Consider the following 17,025-nt stretch of genomic DNA (forward strand, 5'->3'; position numbering starts at 1 on the left):
TCCTAAGAAGAATTCATCATTCAATATGTATTTCTTAGACAAAATACATTAGAAAAATCAACTTCCAGAGTGATTAAGGTGCACTTGGACTCGTCTCAATGAAACAGAACCCTTTCAAAAAATATAATAAATTAATAATACATTTTTAAAATGTAAAATCGTTCTAATCAAGAGTTCTATAAAATTAGTCTGAATTTACTTAATAAAACAAAAATTTATTTGAAATGTTAACTGGATCCTGCTCAAATCAGGACTGCAAGGCCTGAGCAATTATGGATAATACGAAGAGATCATTAACAGCAAAGGCACATTCATGCTGTTGTTGTCGGGATATCCGTATATAAATTCCATCACACCAATAAAAAAGATGTAGATTTTTTGGTTTACTGCTTTAAAATGGAGTCGATATCTCTCTCTGATGCGGTTAAGGTTAGAACTTGGACCTAACTCAACCCCTAAAACTAGCTCAAGGGAAGAAAATTGTCCAATCCCATATATACCACTTAAAGGTTATTTATTCAACCAACGTGGAACAATTAACACACCCCTCTCACGCCCAGGAATGAACATCTGGAGCGTGTAGTTTACAAATGACCTAATTATGGACAGAACGGGTGGCCTAATTATAGGCAGTCAAACACATAACGGTGAAACCCGGACTCTGATACCATGTTAAGGTTGGAACTTGGACCTAACTCAACCCCAAAAGCTAGTTCAAGGGGGGAGGATTGTCCAATCCCATATATACCACTCAAATGTTATTTATTCAACCGATGTGGGACAATTAACAAATGACAGTACACCAGTAATGGTATAGTGTACTGTCATTGGTAAAAAGATGCAGATTTCCATATTAAAAAAATACTTGTTGCTAGTAGAACATGCTCTTTCCATACATCATCCAGACCTTAATGGCTAAATGCCAAGAGTGCCAACAAACAATGTGCTAACATCGAAAAAATCATTGTTCTGATAAATTCGGTACTTGAAATAGAATTCCAAACGAAAAGAGAATAAGGTTACACTTATTCTATCGCAATACCACCTCTCACTGGTCTCCTCCAGTCAAAGATTTGATGATATCAGAATCACCTGAAAATATTGAACATACTCCGCATCACTTCCCCAAAATTTGCAAAACACGGCATGAAGCAAAATAGAGAAGGAAATATTTTGCTTAATCTTACCTGGGTCCAATATACTGAGGCATGATACCCGGAAATACTTTCCACACGCAGTTCCTAGATCAACATTGTCTACAAAATATAGAACTACTATAAGAGGCTAGAATGAATATGAAATACATGAAACCAATGAGAAGGAAAAGAATTGGATAACAGATTTTTCCAACTGTTGTACGAATAGGTTGAAATGGCAGGGTCTGGACAAGCTGAACAACACGACAGGATCTGGTTATTTACATCTGCTCAGTGGTGGTGTCGAATGCTTTGTCTGACTTAAGTAGTACTATAATCACATAATCAATAAATTCGGGATCTTTCATCAAAAAGTAAAGGCAACATGAAATGTATCTCTGATTGAAACTATTCATACATAATAACAAGGATAAACTAAAATCTCAAAAAACTCACAAACCAAGTCCACTAAGGGGAAAGAAAGAGGATAAAATGACGTGATAACCATAAAGAGTTCAGATCTTTAAATAGGGAATAAATCATAGTTGTTGAACTCTTCAATAGGGAATAATCAATAAATAACAAATAAACCAGTACAATCACAACCGAAAAATGCATCATGATTAAAAATCATATGCGATCAAATTTCCCTTCCAGAAAGACCAATTACAGGTAAAATACCCACAAGTATACTCAACAATTAAGAACACAATCCATGTATGTACACATCCAATGCCTATTACCAACTCACACACACAAACACACAAAACATAGCAATTTAGCATATTTCCAAATGAAAAATAAAACTAATAAACCACAAAGAAACTCACTTCCGTTGAAATGATGAACCACAACTTTAGAAAGCATGGCATAGTACTCGATCTCGGACTTCCTCAAAGGTGGACAGTTGTTAGAGATCAGCACCAATTTACCTGAAATTTTCAGTATCCCCAAACACATCCAATTACTTTCGAGAATAAAACGGCGCATAAAATAAAACAAAAAAAATCATAAAAAACTGAACCTTTGGAGTTTCTGAGTGTCTTCAGAACTGTCTTGTAACCAAGAGTGTATTTTCCACTCTTCACCACGAGAGCCAACCTGTTGTTTATGCTCTCGTGTGTCTTCTTCTGCAATTCTCATTTTCAATTAAGTTTTGTCTCACCATCAAAAAATAGATCAAAGCACATCATATATATTTATATTTTGTATCTGAACTAATACACATCTTAAAAGTGCGAAGAAAAAGAGAGATTCACCGTCTTCTTAGCGGCGACCATGGTGGCGGCGTTCCGAAAAGGAGAAGCGAATGAGCGGCGTCGGCAGAGAAATTGAAGAGGATAATACGAGGAGACTGACGCGAAATCAGATTTATGTTTTTAGGGTTTATAGTTAATTAGCTTCATTTTTTTCTATAGGCCCATCGGGCCATTCTATCTAAAAGGGCCATGGTATTGACATGTGGGCCGGATATTACTAATGATTTTATTTATTCATAATTTATAATTATAATTTCCTTTATTATTTGAGATCCGTAACTGTAATACTCAGTCCACATTGGATTATGAGAAAAAGATTTGACTGAGTTATAAAGAAAAATAAAATATATTCGAGTATATGAAAATTTCTTCAATATATTTTATATTTTTAAAATAAAAACTTAATTAATACTAATGTACTAACACACATTTGTACACTATTTTTTTATAATTAATTTGATTTGTTTAAGTAAGGGTGATGCATTAAAAGAATAAACTATAATTTCAAATAATAAACATAGAAACTAAATTACAAATTTAAAACAATAAATTAAAAATATAAAATAAACAATAACATCAAAACTTTATCTCTATTGAGTGAGTCTCATGTGAGACCGTCTTCACAGATCCGTTTCACAAATACGACACGTGAGACCGTCTGACATTTTTTTTTTTGCCATCTCTATTTTATATGCTTAAACTTAATAATGATAATAAATACAACGTCTTCATCCAATCATCAATTCAAACAAATCTACCTAATGCCATTATAGCTGCTAAAGTATTTAAACAAGAGTATATATTAATTTTGTGTTTTTTTTAAGAATAAATTGTGAAGTTTTAAGAATAAATTATGTATTGTTTTATTAGTTTTTCAAAAGATATTTCAAAATTTCAAACATAATTATTCAAATTGAAAAGCAACACACACACACACACACACTGATGGTTCATTGAAGCAAGAAAAGCAGCAGCTAAACTCCACCGTGTAGGCAGCACCTCAACCACTTGACTAAGGTGCAGAAAAAAGTTCCAAAAAGGCAAAAAGAGACGAATTCCAAAAGGGTTACCTGCATTTTTTCTGTTATATTCACGGGTTCTTTTTCTCTCAGGGAGAAAATGCATCATTTTGCTGCAAATCTTCTTTTAGTTTCCGTGTTTTTCTTCTCCGTTGATGCATTTGCTGCGAAGCCCATTTACTCATCAAGGTTGATTCACAGATTCTCTGACGAAGCACAGGATTTGTGGGCTTCCAAGTACAATAAAAATGGAGGCAACGGAACGACGAATTGGGCCGAGAAAAAAAGTTTCAGGCATATGAGAATGCTGCTGGGGAATGATTTGAAGCGGCAGAGACTGAGGCTCGACTCTCAGACTCAGCTTTTGGTTGCTTCTCAAGGCAGCAGGACTTTTGATTATGGCAATGACTTGGGTTGGTATGGATTTTCTTTTCTATCTCGTCTTTTACATTTTTAAGATTTTTCTTCTTTGGTTTAATTTATTTACTCGCGATTCTCAGTAATGTGCTTTGGTTTTTCCGTGAATACGTGGGAATGAAGAAATGTGTATTACATGTCCTCTGTTTTTCTTTTTCTATATTTCTTTACTTTTTTTTAGGGTCTATTTAATGAGAAGCAAAAGTTTAGCTTTATAATGTGGCAATCCCTGTGTGTTGGGGATGAAACATGGTATTTTTCTCAAACTTTTTTTGTGGCCTTCTTCGTTATTTCTATGATATTCCTAATGCACCAGTGAGAAGAATGCAGCTAAGATGTGCATTGCAGAGAATTCTCTACTGTGCTGATTCATTTGTGTGTAAAGAATCTTTCTTTTTACTAGTATACAGGGGTCATAGGTTGTGTAGTTTGGATGGATAAGATTTATCAACATCATTCAAGTTTATCTTATTAACGCTTTGTAAGTCGAGATGATCTAGTAAAAAGTGGATGAGAAATCTCTCTTTATCTCTGGCAAGAGCAATATTAAGTCCGGCTCCTGAAATTTTTGTTGTGGGGCTCCATTTCCTCCAGTTATGGTAATTGCAAGGCTTTAATGAGAACGATGAAGTTAGTATACACTTTTTTATGATTATCATCCACCTTTGTTTTTGAGGTAGTTATAAATAGTGGGCAAAATGAATTTTTTGGTCCATTATCTTATCCAATTTTGGGGTTTGATCTATTAAATTTTTAAAGTTTGGTTTTGGTTCATTAATTTTTTATTTTCGACTGTAGTGATCCAATTGTTGATTTATCATCTGACAACTTAACAATTTTTGATGTCATCACACTGTTTTTCAATTTCATGTCATTATTTTCTAATTAAATCATCAATTAGACCAAAATAGTAAAAAATTAAAAGTTAGTATATCGGAACCTAATTTTAATAGGTCACAAAATTTTAAGCAGCTTATGTGGCAGCTAAATTAGTAAAGTACATAAGCTAGAGCAATTAATTTTATAATGGTTTGGGCATTTAGTTAAAGCTAATTGGTTACTCCGATGATCAGTAGAAAATTGATTATATTTCTGTTAAAGTGAAATTCATTTGAAGGATCTGACTGCATTGAGTTTAGATATGGATGTGGTCCTAAATCGCATAGCAAGGAACAAGACGGGATACTATGCCACACCTTAAGAATTATGAGCTGAGGCTTGGACGATTGGAACTTTTTTACTACCTTGCTTGCTTTTCCGGTTTGCCGGTCACAACAAGGAACTGAATGAATCTTGAGAAAAATGAAAGCATCCCTATTAATGTGTTTATTAATGCCATAAAACCTTTTTTTGCTTCCCTCAGCACGAGGCAGTTGATGGTTTATTTGTTTAATATTTCTTTTGTAGGCTGCATTACACTTGGATTGACATAGGGACTCCAAACACTTCTTTCCTCGTCGCATTGGATGCTGGAAGTGATTTGTCTTGGGTTCCTTGTGACTGTGTACAGTGTGCACCACTCACCTTAAGTTACGACATGTTGGTAGGCTCTGTTTCCAAGATAAAATCATGTGGTTGGTTTCTTCATGTTGATTTTCGGACTTTGAGAATATAAGTTTATTCTATGATGTCATACTTCTAAGCTAGGATGATTTACATAGTTTTGCTCTTGAACAAATGGTGACGAAGGGATTCACTTTTCTGCATACTATATCAAACTCATATAGATGAACGGATGCAATTTTTGGTTTCTAAGGCTTTTATCCTTTGCATCTCAAAAATGTTAACTTAAACAAGATAAATTATGAATGATGTTTGATTCATATGTCATTTCAAAAGCATTTCTTTCACTTTTTGACCCAAATGTCGTCATTCAGTTTTCAATCCAGCACTTTAGAACATAATCAGCATTTTCTCTCTCTACTTTTTTCAGAAGTTCAAAGCAGCCAACTGTACCTAGTATCTGATAGCAGGTCTAGCTGTTAATTCTTCATTGATTGATTGGCAGGTGCTCCCTCATTTGTGGGGCATCTATTATGCAGGATACAGAACTCAGTCAATACCGTCCATCCCACTCGAGCAGTAGTATGAGCATGCCGTGCAGCCATGAATTGTGTGAAAAGGGGCAAAGTTGCCCCAATCCAACGGGACACTGCCCTTATAGAGTAAGTTACTTATCAGAAGATACGTCAAGTTCAGGATTTCTTTTCCAGGATCTGTTGCATTTGGCATCAGTTGGAGGACATAAACCACAAAACGCCACCCAAGCTACTGTAATTATCGGGTATGTTTGGGACATTTATGCTACTTATCCAACCTTTTTTCACTATTTTATTTATTATATCTTGTACATTTTGTTTATTTTAGCTGTGGCAGCAAACAAAGTGGTATTTATTTGGATGGAATTGCTCCTGGTGGTCTTATGGGACTGGGACCGGGAGACATTTCCATTCCAAGCATGCTTGCAAAATCGGGACTCGCTCCTCATTCATTCTCATTTTGCTTCGATGAGAGCTACTCCGGGACTCTCTTCTTTGGAGACCAAGGGCCTGAATCTCAAAGATCTACTCCTTTTTTTATCTCTAACGGAAATAAGTGAGATTAGCCATTACTATATTCTTCCTACTGGTTTCTTAAACTTCTAAGTTGACGTCCAGGTATGGCTTTCTCTCTTTTGATTATTGGATTCTGATTTGTTTCAGTGCTGCCTACATAGTACAAGTGGAAAATTTTTGTGTTTCAAATTTTTGTGTTGAGCAAACTGAATTCAAAGCACAAGTTGATACTGGTTCATCATTTACATACCTTCCCAGCGAGAGCTACAAATATATCGTTGCTGAGGTTTTTGTCACTACATATATTTTTTCTTTTAATTTTTGTTTTACTGTCTAGTTTTTCCTTAATTTTTGAATGGTAATCCTTCTTGTTACAGTTTGATAAGAGAGCCAATGTTACCAAGATTAGCACTCAAGGATTCGATTACTGTTATGAGTCAAGGTAAAGCTAGAAGTATTTCATTTACTTGTGCATTGTCCATTCACGAATTGTATTTGGTCCAAAGCTCTAGAGGAGTTGGGTTTGGTGTGGGTTGCTTCAAGATTAGTGTGTGAAATGTTTGTCTTAGATATTGGTCGTGATCTTGGCCAGAGAGGAATTATTTTTTGGCATGTGACAGTCCATTGTATTTGTTGGTCAATCTGGTTGGAGCAGAACATCATGATCTTCGACAATATAGCAGAGTCGATTGATGAATGTTGGGAAATATCAGGTTTAGGGATGTCTTTTGGACAAGGAAGCACTCAGATTTTATGCATTTCTCGATTTCAGATTTAATTAGAGATTGGAGTTTTATTTGTTGTTTGTGTAACCAGAGCTTCATTTATCTTTTAAGTTTTATCTTTTAAGTAGCTAAGAATATCTTGTCCGTCTTTTGTAACCTTTAATTTTAATTATTCTAATAAAAGATAATTTCTTAAATATAAAAAAAGATGTATTTCAATGTCATCCATTTGTCATCTTTCTTCAGCTTTGTAATTGGATTATATATCTGCTGTTTTCCTTTACGCTGATAGTCTCCATTCTCTCTGACGCAGTTCACTAAAATTGCCGAACTTCCCAAGCATGAAACTTATATTTGCCACAAACCAAAGTTTTGAAATTGAAAATCCCATGCTCCACATAGCAGATGATCAGGTGCATATTCATTATCTTTGTTCTTTTGTAATATTGGTCTGAAATTGTATTGCTGATGCATACTGAATTTTCTCGTAGAATTGGTTAAAGGGTATTATTACTAAAAGGGATGTTCACTGAACCATTTGTTCAATACTTATTAAGTTGTATTAATCCAAATCTAGAATTCTTCTTGCACTTTTGAATAATGATGCAAGTCTTTTATTGGCTGAAATACCTAAAGATATCAGGGAATGTCACGATTAAGCTTATTTAAATCAAAGATATATATCGCAGACGATGCAGTTTTCCAACATTTTCAAAAAGGTGTTGAAGTGTATTAGTATACTCCGGCTGGCGCGTTCAAAATTTTAACTTCCCATGTCATTGCCCATCTTTTCAGTTCCTGAAAACGGAATATGATTTTCATACTTGGTCCATGGAGTGTTTTCAGTTGGCGCAATATTTTTTTTAACGTGCTATAAAGTCGGAAAATGTTTGTGCAGGGGGACTTATTTTGTTTGGGTATACATTCTATAGATGGAGAGCTTGGTATCATTGGACGTGAGTGCTTCTCCACCCTACATATTTTTCCTGCTTTCTTATTGTTTCATGCATAATTATATTTTCTCACATGATTATTCCACAGAAAATTTCTTGATGGGTTACCTCATGGTTTTTGATTGGGAGAATATGAAGCTCGGCTGGTCTTCATCTAATTGTAAGTGAATTCTGCAAAAGTGTCTGTACTTTTCAAGAGAGGAGGGAATTGCAAGAAATAACAACCAACATTGAGGCAAAGTTGTACCAGGCAGGAAATGTCGTTCTCAATTTCCACCTACTCATTTTGGAACTGTTTGCATGCACTCAAACACGCACTTCATGCTTTTACGAGTAGAGTGTCATTAGATAACTTGTTATTCTACTTGTATAATTATATCTTGCAGAAAATATTAATCTTGTAGAATGCAGAATTTGTTATAATACTAGAAGTTATAGCTGTTTGTACCAAGACAACTCAAATTCTTGAAACTTTTTAGCTGGCCAAATGCCATGTTTCTAGTATTATGCCACATAGACAAAGATAGAGAACACTTTGGGCTATTCATACCACCTAACAAATCTTGACATCCTTTCTTTATACGTCACTTTTATATTTCCTGCTAATATTTTGGTATTGGTGTGAATCCACATTTTTCCCGACAGGTCAAGATATTGGCAATGGAAGTGAAATACAATGGACGCCTCCTTCGACTGAAACGTCACAAAATCCTTTGCCAACCAACGAACAACAGCAAAACCCTCTTGCGGTTGCACCTGCGATTGCCGGTCGAGCTTTCCCCAAACCATCTGCAGCTTCTACCCTTTTTACTCTCCATCAGTACAGTATTGTGAATTTGCATCTGTTACTTTGGGGCATGTATCTGATCTATCTCGTATGAAACGCCAAATTCTGAACATCCATCTGTAAATCTGATGTCCATTTCCATAACCTCAATATTAATCTTTTCGACCTCACAAGTCTCTTAATTCTCAAAATAGTAGTTTGTTTCTTTTTACTGTCTCTCTGTGTTCCTTGTTCTCTCTTTCTTCGCAGTCATATCTTACAATATTTATTAAATGAGATTATTGTTCAACACACCAAAAAAAAAAGCTAGCATGAAAAATGTTAGGCTGTGTTTTGGATAAATTGATTTAGGTAGATTTGATTTCAAATTTAACTTGTCCTCCATTGTATTGATTTGGTCTACAACAAGGGCAAGGAGATTGAAATCCATACTTTTGGTCATTTTGTAAAACAAGAAAAATTAATAGCACAAATAAATTGATCTGAATCTTATAAACATAACCAAACTTTATTGATTTGGATTATGTCCAAACACACCAAAACTCCACTTTTCTTACAATTTTCTTCTTTAAATTAAAGATATCAAGTGACTTTTGCCTCTTCTGGCGGAACTAATTCTTTCTCGACTTTATAAAAAATTTTGGTCATCCAATTCAATAATTTAATATAGACAAATAATTTAAAACTACTTACTATACAATAATATTTGCCATGCTTTAATGACAATCATGGTCTATATATTACTCTATCATATACACAATAAGTTAAACAAATTATATACCATTTTACAAATATACAAAAACTTTAGAGGTTTCTAAATTTGGGTTATAAATATGAATTAATAAAATAGGATAAGTAGATCTAGGAAACCATTACCACTAATTAAGGGGGTGTGATTCAATAAATAATGATTAATAAAATGAGGATAATTATTGTTAGATCTATGGAATTGTAACCATTACTTTATAGACTTTTTTGTATTGTGATTTATTTTTTTATTAATTTTTTTTAAATAATTATTGGACATGTATAACCTGTTCAATTTTAAATTTTTATTTATTTATGAAAATGTAAATGAATTTTACTTATTTAAAGGTTAAATAAATTTAATTTGTGAAAAACGACAAATGAACTATCCAATTTATTGAAATCAAAATTTCAATTCTTTATGTCAATTCAATATATTAATGAACAATATTTTTATAAGTTCATAATAAAATTTTATTAAAAGAACACTCAAAATAATGAGTAGTCTTTTATAAAAAAAATCTAATCATTACTGACAATTTAAACGACATCGTTCTACATTTCATTGGTTATGGTATCCCTCCATGCATTAGCATTTGCTCGTTGTTGTTTTTGAGTATTAAATAACTGATCAAAGTCGTCACCTTCATAAACTTGTGTTGATGAAGACAATTGAGCTTCATTATCTAGTTCAATTTGAAATTCATCAAATTGACACTTCTTTCAAAGAAAATTGTGTAATATAGCACATGCCAATACAAGCTCTTTAGGGGTGGAAAAAAATACCGAATTTTCGATATACCGAGATTACCGTAACAAAAAAATATTGAATTTACCGAATTTTAAGTATACCGAAGATTTCGGTACAGTAACGATATCCAACTTGAAAATTTTGGTATATACGAAATACCGAAAAAATATACAAAATTTTTAAAATATATAATATTTTAAAACAATAAATTATAAATTTTTTTAAAATGTAAGGTTTTTTGGTTCGGTATACCGAAAATTTTGGTATAGTATCGGTATGAATTTGCTTATACAATAATTTAAGATATAGATTAACTAAAGTTAAAGAAAATAATTAAAAATAAAATGTTATATAATAATTAATAAAAAAATTAAATTTTAATTATGTTTTTAAAAAGTACAAATAAAATGAAAAAATAAATAGATGAGAAAAGAATGAAAGTTTGTATTGAATATGTGAATTTGGGAGATTTCTCAATTAAATGTACATCCAAATCTTTAGGTTGAACCAAAGACTTTTGTTGACATTTTATTGTTGTACCTTAGGTTATACTTCTTGTACTTAAGAGAATTCCATAGAGTCATTAAAAGTTATTGACATTTTGAATACCCAATAGACTTTTGTAGAGTTTTAAAAGTCAAGTTTGAATACCACATGACTTTTTAAAATTCTACAAAGTTTATATTGAATACCACTACAACTTTTATGGAGTATATAAAAGTCTAGGTTGAATACCTAGACTTTTTAAACTCCATAAAGTCATAATTTACAAGTCTATAACCAATACACCCCCAGGTCTCGTTGTACAAAAATAATATAATTATAAAAAAAATATATTAATTTATTATTTTAAAGTTGTCCATGGTTTTGAGAATAAATGAGCATTTGTATGGATCAAAAAGGAACATGGTTACGTATTCTATATTATTTTCAATTTTTTTTTTGTCACAACTTTATATAATTTTATTATCATTTTCATGATATATATTTAGAAAAAAAATCACATAGATTTTTCCATGGGCTTATCTTGGATTACCTTCATCCCTGTAGTATATATATTTCGTTTATAAAAAGAGATCCAAGCAACAGCGGCGGATCACGAAACATGGCGGCGGCGCCAGCATTTCGCTATCTTTTTTCTCACTTTCAACGTTGCGCTGTTTCCACACGTTCCTCTTCATTTTTCCTCAAAGGCTCGATTCCACTTCGCAGAAAGCTTTCCTCCTTTAAATGTACCAGTCATAATCCCCTTGCCATTGGTACACCTGCTAAAGGTCAGCGTTAGCACTTGACTCCGTCGCTCGAACAAACTTGCTCGGTTTCTTGAATTGTTTGCTTTTTAATTGATGAGGAATGTTGTTGTTAACGTTTGGTAGAACTAGTAAAAACGCCATCAAAATTGCTTATGGGTGCTCAAGAATCAAGATTGCAACTTTTGGTCTTAGAAAACCGGTAATTGAAGAAAAATGTAAAGGGTGTAAGCTTAATAATTAACACCACATGTATTTTGGACCGTGAAAGTTAACATATTCATATCTCTATATCTTGTCAAACATATGTAATGGTATGAAAACTATGTTTATGAGTTCTCAAGTTACGACTCTTTATGGTAGAAAACACTTTGGTACTGAGAAAAGATGAGAGAATTGAAAATGGAGACGGGAACTGCGCTGATCCAATTTTGAGCTCGAGTACGATTGCTGCAATTGTAACTTCATTGGGTGGGCCACCAGGTGCAGTGGGAATTGTCAGATTATCGGGCCCCTCATCTGTTTCTATAGTTCGGCAATTGTTTCAACCCAAGTCTACAAAGAAAAGAAAAGTTTCTGGCTGGCAGCCCGATAGTCATGTGGTCGAGTATGGAGTAGTCATGGATTCTGGTGGGGATGCCATTGATGAGGTAGTATGATTTTAACTGATATTAAGTGAGTTTTGTCTATATCATATGCAAATATACTTTGTGCCCAATGCCTGATGGATAAGGATTGTTGGACTTTGTGTGACTTTCTTGCTTATTTCATGTTCATATTTGCATGTTGAAGCCTCTTTAGATGTTTGGATGCAGTTCTCTCCATTTTATTTTAATCAATAATACCAAGGCCTATAAGGATACTCAAATTCATGGTGTTTTGTGATTTGAACTGGAATGCAACTGTATTATGCTTTTGCATGAAACATGATTGTATTATGCTTTTCGGCCAGGTTTTGGTGGTTCCTATGTTGGGGCCAAAATCATACACTCGTGAAGATGTGGTTGAGCTTCAGTGTCATGGCAGTGAAGTGTGCCTGCGTCGCGTCTTGAGGGCTTGTATAGACGCTGGGGCGAGGCTTGCAGAACCAGGTTTTTTCCACTTTGCTATATTGTACAAGTAACATTTGAGTTTAGGACTCGCTTTTAAGTTCATAAAAAAATCAATCTTAAGACTTAAAGAAAGCTGGTGTGGAACATATTTGGGAGACAACATTTTACATGAGCTTTCTTGCAACCCTCCTACCAAGAAACGGAGTTTCTTTATTATCTTTGTGTGTTGGCTACAGGGGATTTAAAGCCTTTTGGAGGGATTTTTCTATTATGAGGAGAACATTTTCGCGGCACAATGTGTTGAGAGTTGTAATTTCCGATATCCATTTTGCTCGGACTTTTTTCTGTAGGCTATGTAGTTCAGGAAGTATTTGAGTTTTGTGAGGACTTTATGCATTAGAATCTTGGATATTCCAGTGACTAAATTTCATGTATTGTTTTTTTGGGTATCTAATAATAATTTAACTTACTCGATGTGGTATGTGCTAGCTTTTGCCCAGATATTGGATACATCAAAATTATCGAAATTGGGAGTATGCATGAACAATGTCCACATATTTGTAAAGTTATGCTCGTTTACTAAATGCCAAGGTGGCTTTTCGAAGCATTTGGCAGAGTTAAAATAGTACAAGGTTCATAGTGGTAGCTAATTTTATCATTCCATGGGCTCATGGAGGGATGCATGTTTAATTTCTTCTTTCTACTACTCTTTTTAGCTACTTCATTATAGCTGTCAGGACAGTGAATCAAGTTATTCAAGAATCTAAACTGTATTGCTTATACCCATGAAGAGTCTTTGTGCTTTAAGTATCCGTGCCTGAAATTTACTTGATAATTCCTGGGTTGAATCAATAACCTGTGTTGTAGTTTATTAACTTGAAAGCTGTTTACATTCAAATCATTGGTTGGTAAGGTTTCCAATTTTGTAGTCCAGTTTGAAGAACCTCATTTATTAGACTAACTGAGAAGTGGTAAATTATCCATGGTAATTCACCGGTTTTCTCCATTTCATTATCCCAGGTGAATTCACGCTTCGTGCATTTTTAAATGGCCGCTTAGATCTGTCACAAGCTGAGAATGTTTCCAAACTAGTATCTGCCAAGTCAGTGGCTGCTGCGGATGCTGCTTTGGCAGGGATACAGGTAATCTAGCATATGTTAGAATTTTATTCCTGTCATGTGTATTGGTTAAGTAAACCTCTTTTGACTCATGATTGATGTAAATATTTATTCAGTTTCCTTCGTATTGATGTAGGTATTCTGGAAATTTTGTTTTTTTATGATAGGGAGGCTTTTCTTCTGTAGTGAAATCATTAAGAGCTCAGTGCATTGAGTTGCTGACGGATATTGAGGCTCGCCTCGATTTTGAGGATGAGATGCCGCCCCTAGACTTGAATTTGGTTATAGATAAGTTACATGAGATGTTGCAAGAAGTGGATGATGCTCTGGTAACTTCTAATTATGACAAGCTTTTGCAAACTGGATTGCAGGTACCCTTTGAAGTAGATTTCTTATACATTTTCTTTCATGATGAAGACAAAATTGTGAGATGAATTTATGTGATATATAATATCTCAACTTCTTGTCGTTTTGCTGTTCTTAGTCATATTATTTAACCATTTGGGTTGTGTGGGCTGTGATAGGGGTGTATATGATTTGTCGTAAAATTGGCCATCATATACACCAGAGTGGTTCTATCTTGCAACCGGTCTTTATTTTTTGCCAAGCTTTGGTTGTATATTTCCTAACTTTGTACTCTTTTCTGCTTAATCATTATTCAGGTAGCAATTGTTGGCCGGCCAAATGTTGGGAAATCGAGCTTACTTAATTCCTGGAGCAAAGTAAGCTTTCGAATTTGATTTCTTTGCACATTACCTTTTCTTTTGGTTTTCCAACTGAATTGGTCTGAGGAGTCAGTGTAGCAAAACAACCGTAATTTTGCCAAACCTATTGGAATAATTTAAAGTCTCTGGTTGTTTCAATATGCCGAACTGGTCTTTGACTGGTTCTTCGTGACGAGTTATTGGCCTGCATCTATAAAGCCATTGCACCTTCAGTTCGCTATATTTGATTAGCATCTGTAGTATCAACCAGTATGTCAAATGAAAGATACACAAGTTTCAGCTGACAAACTCTTACTTTCAATTTTTGGCTTTTGGATATGGAATCAGTTTTCAGTAAATACGTGACATTTAGTTCATAAGTTTTATAATGCCAGGTCATGGAAAATATGCCTTTCATGAATGTATTCACATCATGATCATGGGGTTAGCATCTCTGAAGACCAACCTTTAGTTTGTTTCGGACATGTTCGGTTTGTAAACAATCTCAGTGGGTGATAATATAAATATCTGTGCCATATAATAGCCTCTTTTCTCTTCTATATCAGAGTAGCCCATGCTGAATTTAGAGTTCTATCAGTGTGTTGTATCCTAACACTGTATTAAATTTCTTGGTTTTTTCATCTCTGTGACGCACACTCTACCTAATTGTATAATCGTATCTACATTTTAGCATACAGACTGAGAGAGCAATTGTTACCAATATTGCTGGCACAACGCGTGATGTGGTGGAAGCTAATATTTCCATTGGTGGAGTTCCTGTCACACTTCTTGATACAGCAGGCATCAGGGACACTGATGATGTGGTGGAGAAAATTGGTAAGGTTTTGCTCGTATACCTAACATTATGATTAAATTCGTTTTAATTTTAATACTGATCAGGACTGTTTCAAATTTGTCGCCAACATTAGTTTTAATAAGCAGTCAGATTCTTCAAGCCTCAAGGTGTCATCTTTTTGGCTCAATTAGTATCCTCACTTTTGTTTTATGTTAAAACTTCTTATGAGGTGTCCGCATTCTGAAAAACCTATCCTTACCTCTGTTTCTTACTTATCTTGGTGCAATTATGATGTTATGGTGACTTGTATTTATATTTTGTGACATCTGAAAATAATGTGTTGTTTTCATATTTGGGTCCGTCTATTTTCTGAAAAAGGCGTTGAAAGGTCTGAAGCTGTTGCTGCAAGTGCTGATATCACTGTCATGACCACGAGTGCAATAGATGGATGGACCTTGGAGGATGATAAGCTACTTGAAAGGATTCAGAGTCACAAGGTTTTATAGACTTTTCTATTCACCAGTAGTATGTTCTTGTTTCCTCTTTGGTCGGGGTTTTTTTGCACGCCCTTCATTCTCTGATCAATCTGAGCATTAGTAAAATATATATTGTGTATTGTTTCTCTTAATTATGTGGCACATACTATGTCAGGCAAAGATGCTTAGAGTTGTCAGTATAAATTACGTTTTCCTTCCTTTTGGTTTACAGACTTGCAAATTTTTGCCTCCTTTGGTTGCATTTTCCTCCACATTTCTGTTCGTTTCTCAAGGGGTGGACAAAATCTACTCAATACCTTATTCCTTTCCCTCCCATGCTAGCGGGGATCCTGTTTTACTTGCTTGAGTTGGTTTTATTTAGTTCAAAGGGTGAGGAACTGATAGTTCTCGTTTACCTTTTTTGAAATCAAGCTCGCATCTTCGTCTGCTTCTCCAACTATCCTCGTAATCAACAAAATAGACTGTGTGTCATCTTCTTGTGATTGGGACAATGAAGTTATTAGCTCTTTCAGCAAGCACGTTTTTACCAGTGCTATAACGGGTCAAGGAATAGCAGAATTGGAGTCTGCCATAATCGAGTTAGTAGGTTTGAATAAAATCCCTGCTGGGGGTCGCAAATGGACAGTCAACCAGGTTAGTGTTTTACCTGAGCCCATGGCCGATTTTTATTTCACATTAATAATGAAGTCGGCGTTTCTCAGCGGCAATGTGAGCAGCTTGTTCGCGCGAGGGAGGCTTTCTTAAGGTTGGAAGCATCAATTGAAGAAGGCATTGCCTTTGATTTTTGGACGATTGATCTGAGAGAAGCTACCTTGGCTCTCGGACAAATTAGTGGGGAAGACATTTCTGAACAAGTTTTGTCCAACATCTTTTCCAAATTCTGCATTGGCAAGTAAATTAAAACATATATATATATATATATATATATATATATATATATATATATATATATATATATACCTTTTCTGTTAACATTTTGTGTTGCATTTTTTGTAAAATCAATTGGAACTTGTCTCAAACATCATGTAATATCTGTGTACATCATGAACGGTACTTTACACAAGGGACTAATCAATTGGTACAATTGTCCTGTAATTCCATGTTCTGCCCTATGAAATGTATGAATGCTGTTTGTTTGTACAATACATTATTTCGGGTGGTCATTGTTAATTTGAAGAATATTTTCAATTAGAAAATCATAGCCATTCTTCAAAGGGAAGGAGATTCCCAAAACTACTTTGTTCATATTCCTCCTTGGA

At 34.3% G+C, this 17,025-nt stretch overlaps 3 protein-coding genes across 5 annotated transcripts; 2 read left to right on the top strand and 1 right to left on the bottom strand.

Moving 5' to 3' along the window:
• Nucleotides 1-826: 826 nt before the first annotated feature.
• LOC140809217 (large ribosomal subunit protein eL30) lies at nt 827-2,547 on the bottom strand. The gene is made up of 5 exons (XM_073166738.1): nt 2,396-2,547; nt 2,161-2,266; nt 1,967-2,068; nt 1,188-1,256; nt 827-1,092 (listed from the first exon to the last, which is right to left on the bottom strand). The coding sequence occupies exons 1-5, from the start codon at nt 2,414-2,416 to the stop codon at nt 1,049-1,051; spliced, it is 342 nt and encodes a 113-aa protein (XP_073022839.1). The 5' UTR covers nt 2,417-2,547; the 3' UTR covers nt 827-1,048.
• Nucleotides 2,548-3,334: 787 nt separating this feature from the next.
• LOC140809661 (aspartic proteinase-like protein 1) lies at nt 3,335-9,062 on the top strand. 2 transcript variants are annotated; one of them, XR_012113148.1, is made up of 10 exons: nt 3,335-3,831; nt 5,239-5,374; nt 5,874-6,115; nt 6,199-6,426; nt 6,534-6,672; nt 6,764-6,828; nt 7,425-7,524; nt 8,010-8,067; nt 8,153-8,314; nt 8,710-8,847. XR_012113148.1 is itself a non-coding variant. In XM_073167360.1 (10 exons), exons 1-10 carry the CDS (start codon nt 3,515-3,517, stop codon nt 8,943-8,945), a joined length of 1,593 nt encoding a protein of 530 aa, XP_073023461.1. In that variant the 5' UTR covers nt 3,335-3,514; the 3' UTR covers nt 8,946-9,062. The 2 variants fall into 2 exon arrangements, 1 of the variants encoding a protein (XP_073023461.1); XM_073167360.1 differs by having other exon boundaries at nt 8,153-8,224; nt 8,710-9,062.
• A 2,330-nt stretch (nt 9,063-11,392) lies between these two features.
• LOC140809617 (uncharacterized) lies at nt 11,393-16,895 on the top strand. 2 transcript variants are annotated; one of them, XM_073167305.1, is made up of 10 exons: nt 11,395-11,623; nt 11,963-12,249; nt 12,552-12,690; nt 13,672-13,793; nt 13,937-14,140; nt 14,432-14,491; nt 15,172-15,310; nt 15,648-15,766; nt 16,178-16,399; nt 16,468-16,895. In XM_073167305.1, the coding sequence occupies exons 1-10, from the start codon at nt 11,455-11,457 to the stop codon at nt 16,660-16,662; spliced, it is 1,656 nt and encodes a 551-aa protein (XP_073023406.1). In that variant the 5' UTR covers nt 11,395-11,454; the 3' UTR covers nt 16,663-16,895. The 2 variants fall into 2 exon arrangements, with proteins under 2 accessions (XP_073023407.1, XP_073023406.1); XM_073167306.1 differs by lacking the exon at nt 16,468-16,895 and having other exon boundaries at nt 11,393-11,623; nt 15,648-15,794; nt 16,178-16,315.
• The last annotated feature ends 130 nt before the right edge of the window (nt 16,896-17,025 follow it).

The sequence above is a fragment of the Primulina eburnea genome, chromosome 13, assembly GCF_022965805.1.
Source record: "Primulina eburnea isolate SZY01 chromosome 13, ASM2296580v1, whole genome shotgun sequence".
Taxonomy (NCBI): Eukaryota; Viridiplantae; Streptophyta; class Magnoliopsida; order Lamiales; family Gesneriaceae; genus Primulina; species Primulina eburnea.

Bases quoted from the DNA above. Each gene is read 5' to 3' on its own strand.
- LOC140809661 (XM_073167360.1), top strand. From the start codon at position 3,515: ATGCATCATTTTGCTGCAAATCTTCTTTTAGTTTCCGTGTTTTTCTTC. The intron at 3,832-5,238 runs GTATGGATTTTC...TTTCTTTTGTAG, and splicing joins TATGGCAATGACTTGGGTTG to GCTGCATTACACTTGGATTG. The intron at 6,116-6,198 runs GTATGTTTGGGA...TGTTTATTTTAG, and splicing joins CAAGCTACTGTAATTATCGG to CTGTGGCAGCAAACAAAGTG.
- LOC140809617 (XM_073167305.1), top strand. From the start codon at position 11,455: ATGGCGGCGGCGCCAGCATTTCGCTATCTTTTTTCTCACTTTCAACGT. The intron at 14,492-15,171 runs GTAAGCTTTCGA...TTTAGCATACAG, and splicing joins TACTTAATTCCTGGAGCAAA to ACTGAGAGAGCAATTGTTAC. The intron at 16,400-16,467 runs GTTAGTGTTTTA...GGCGTTTCTCAG, and splicing joins GCAAATGGACAGTCAACCAG to CGGCAATGTGAGCAGCTTGT.
- LOC140809217 (XM_073166738.1), bottom strand. From the start codon at position 2,416: ATGGTCGCCGCTAAGAAGACG. The intron at 2,069-2,160 runs GTTCAGTTTTTT...TGAAAATTTCAG, and splicing joins GACACTCAGAAACTCCAAAG to GTAAATTGGTGCTGATCTCT. The intron at 1,257-1,966 runs GTGAGTTTCTTT...TATATTTTGTAG, and splicing joins GGTTCATCATTTCAACGGAA to ACAATGTTGATCTAGGAACT.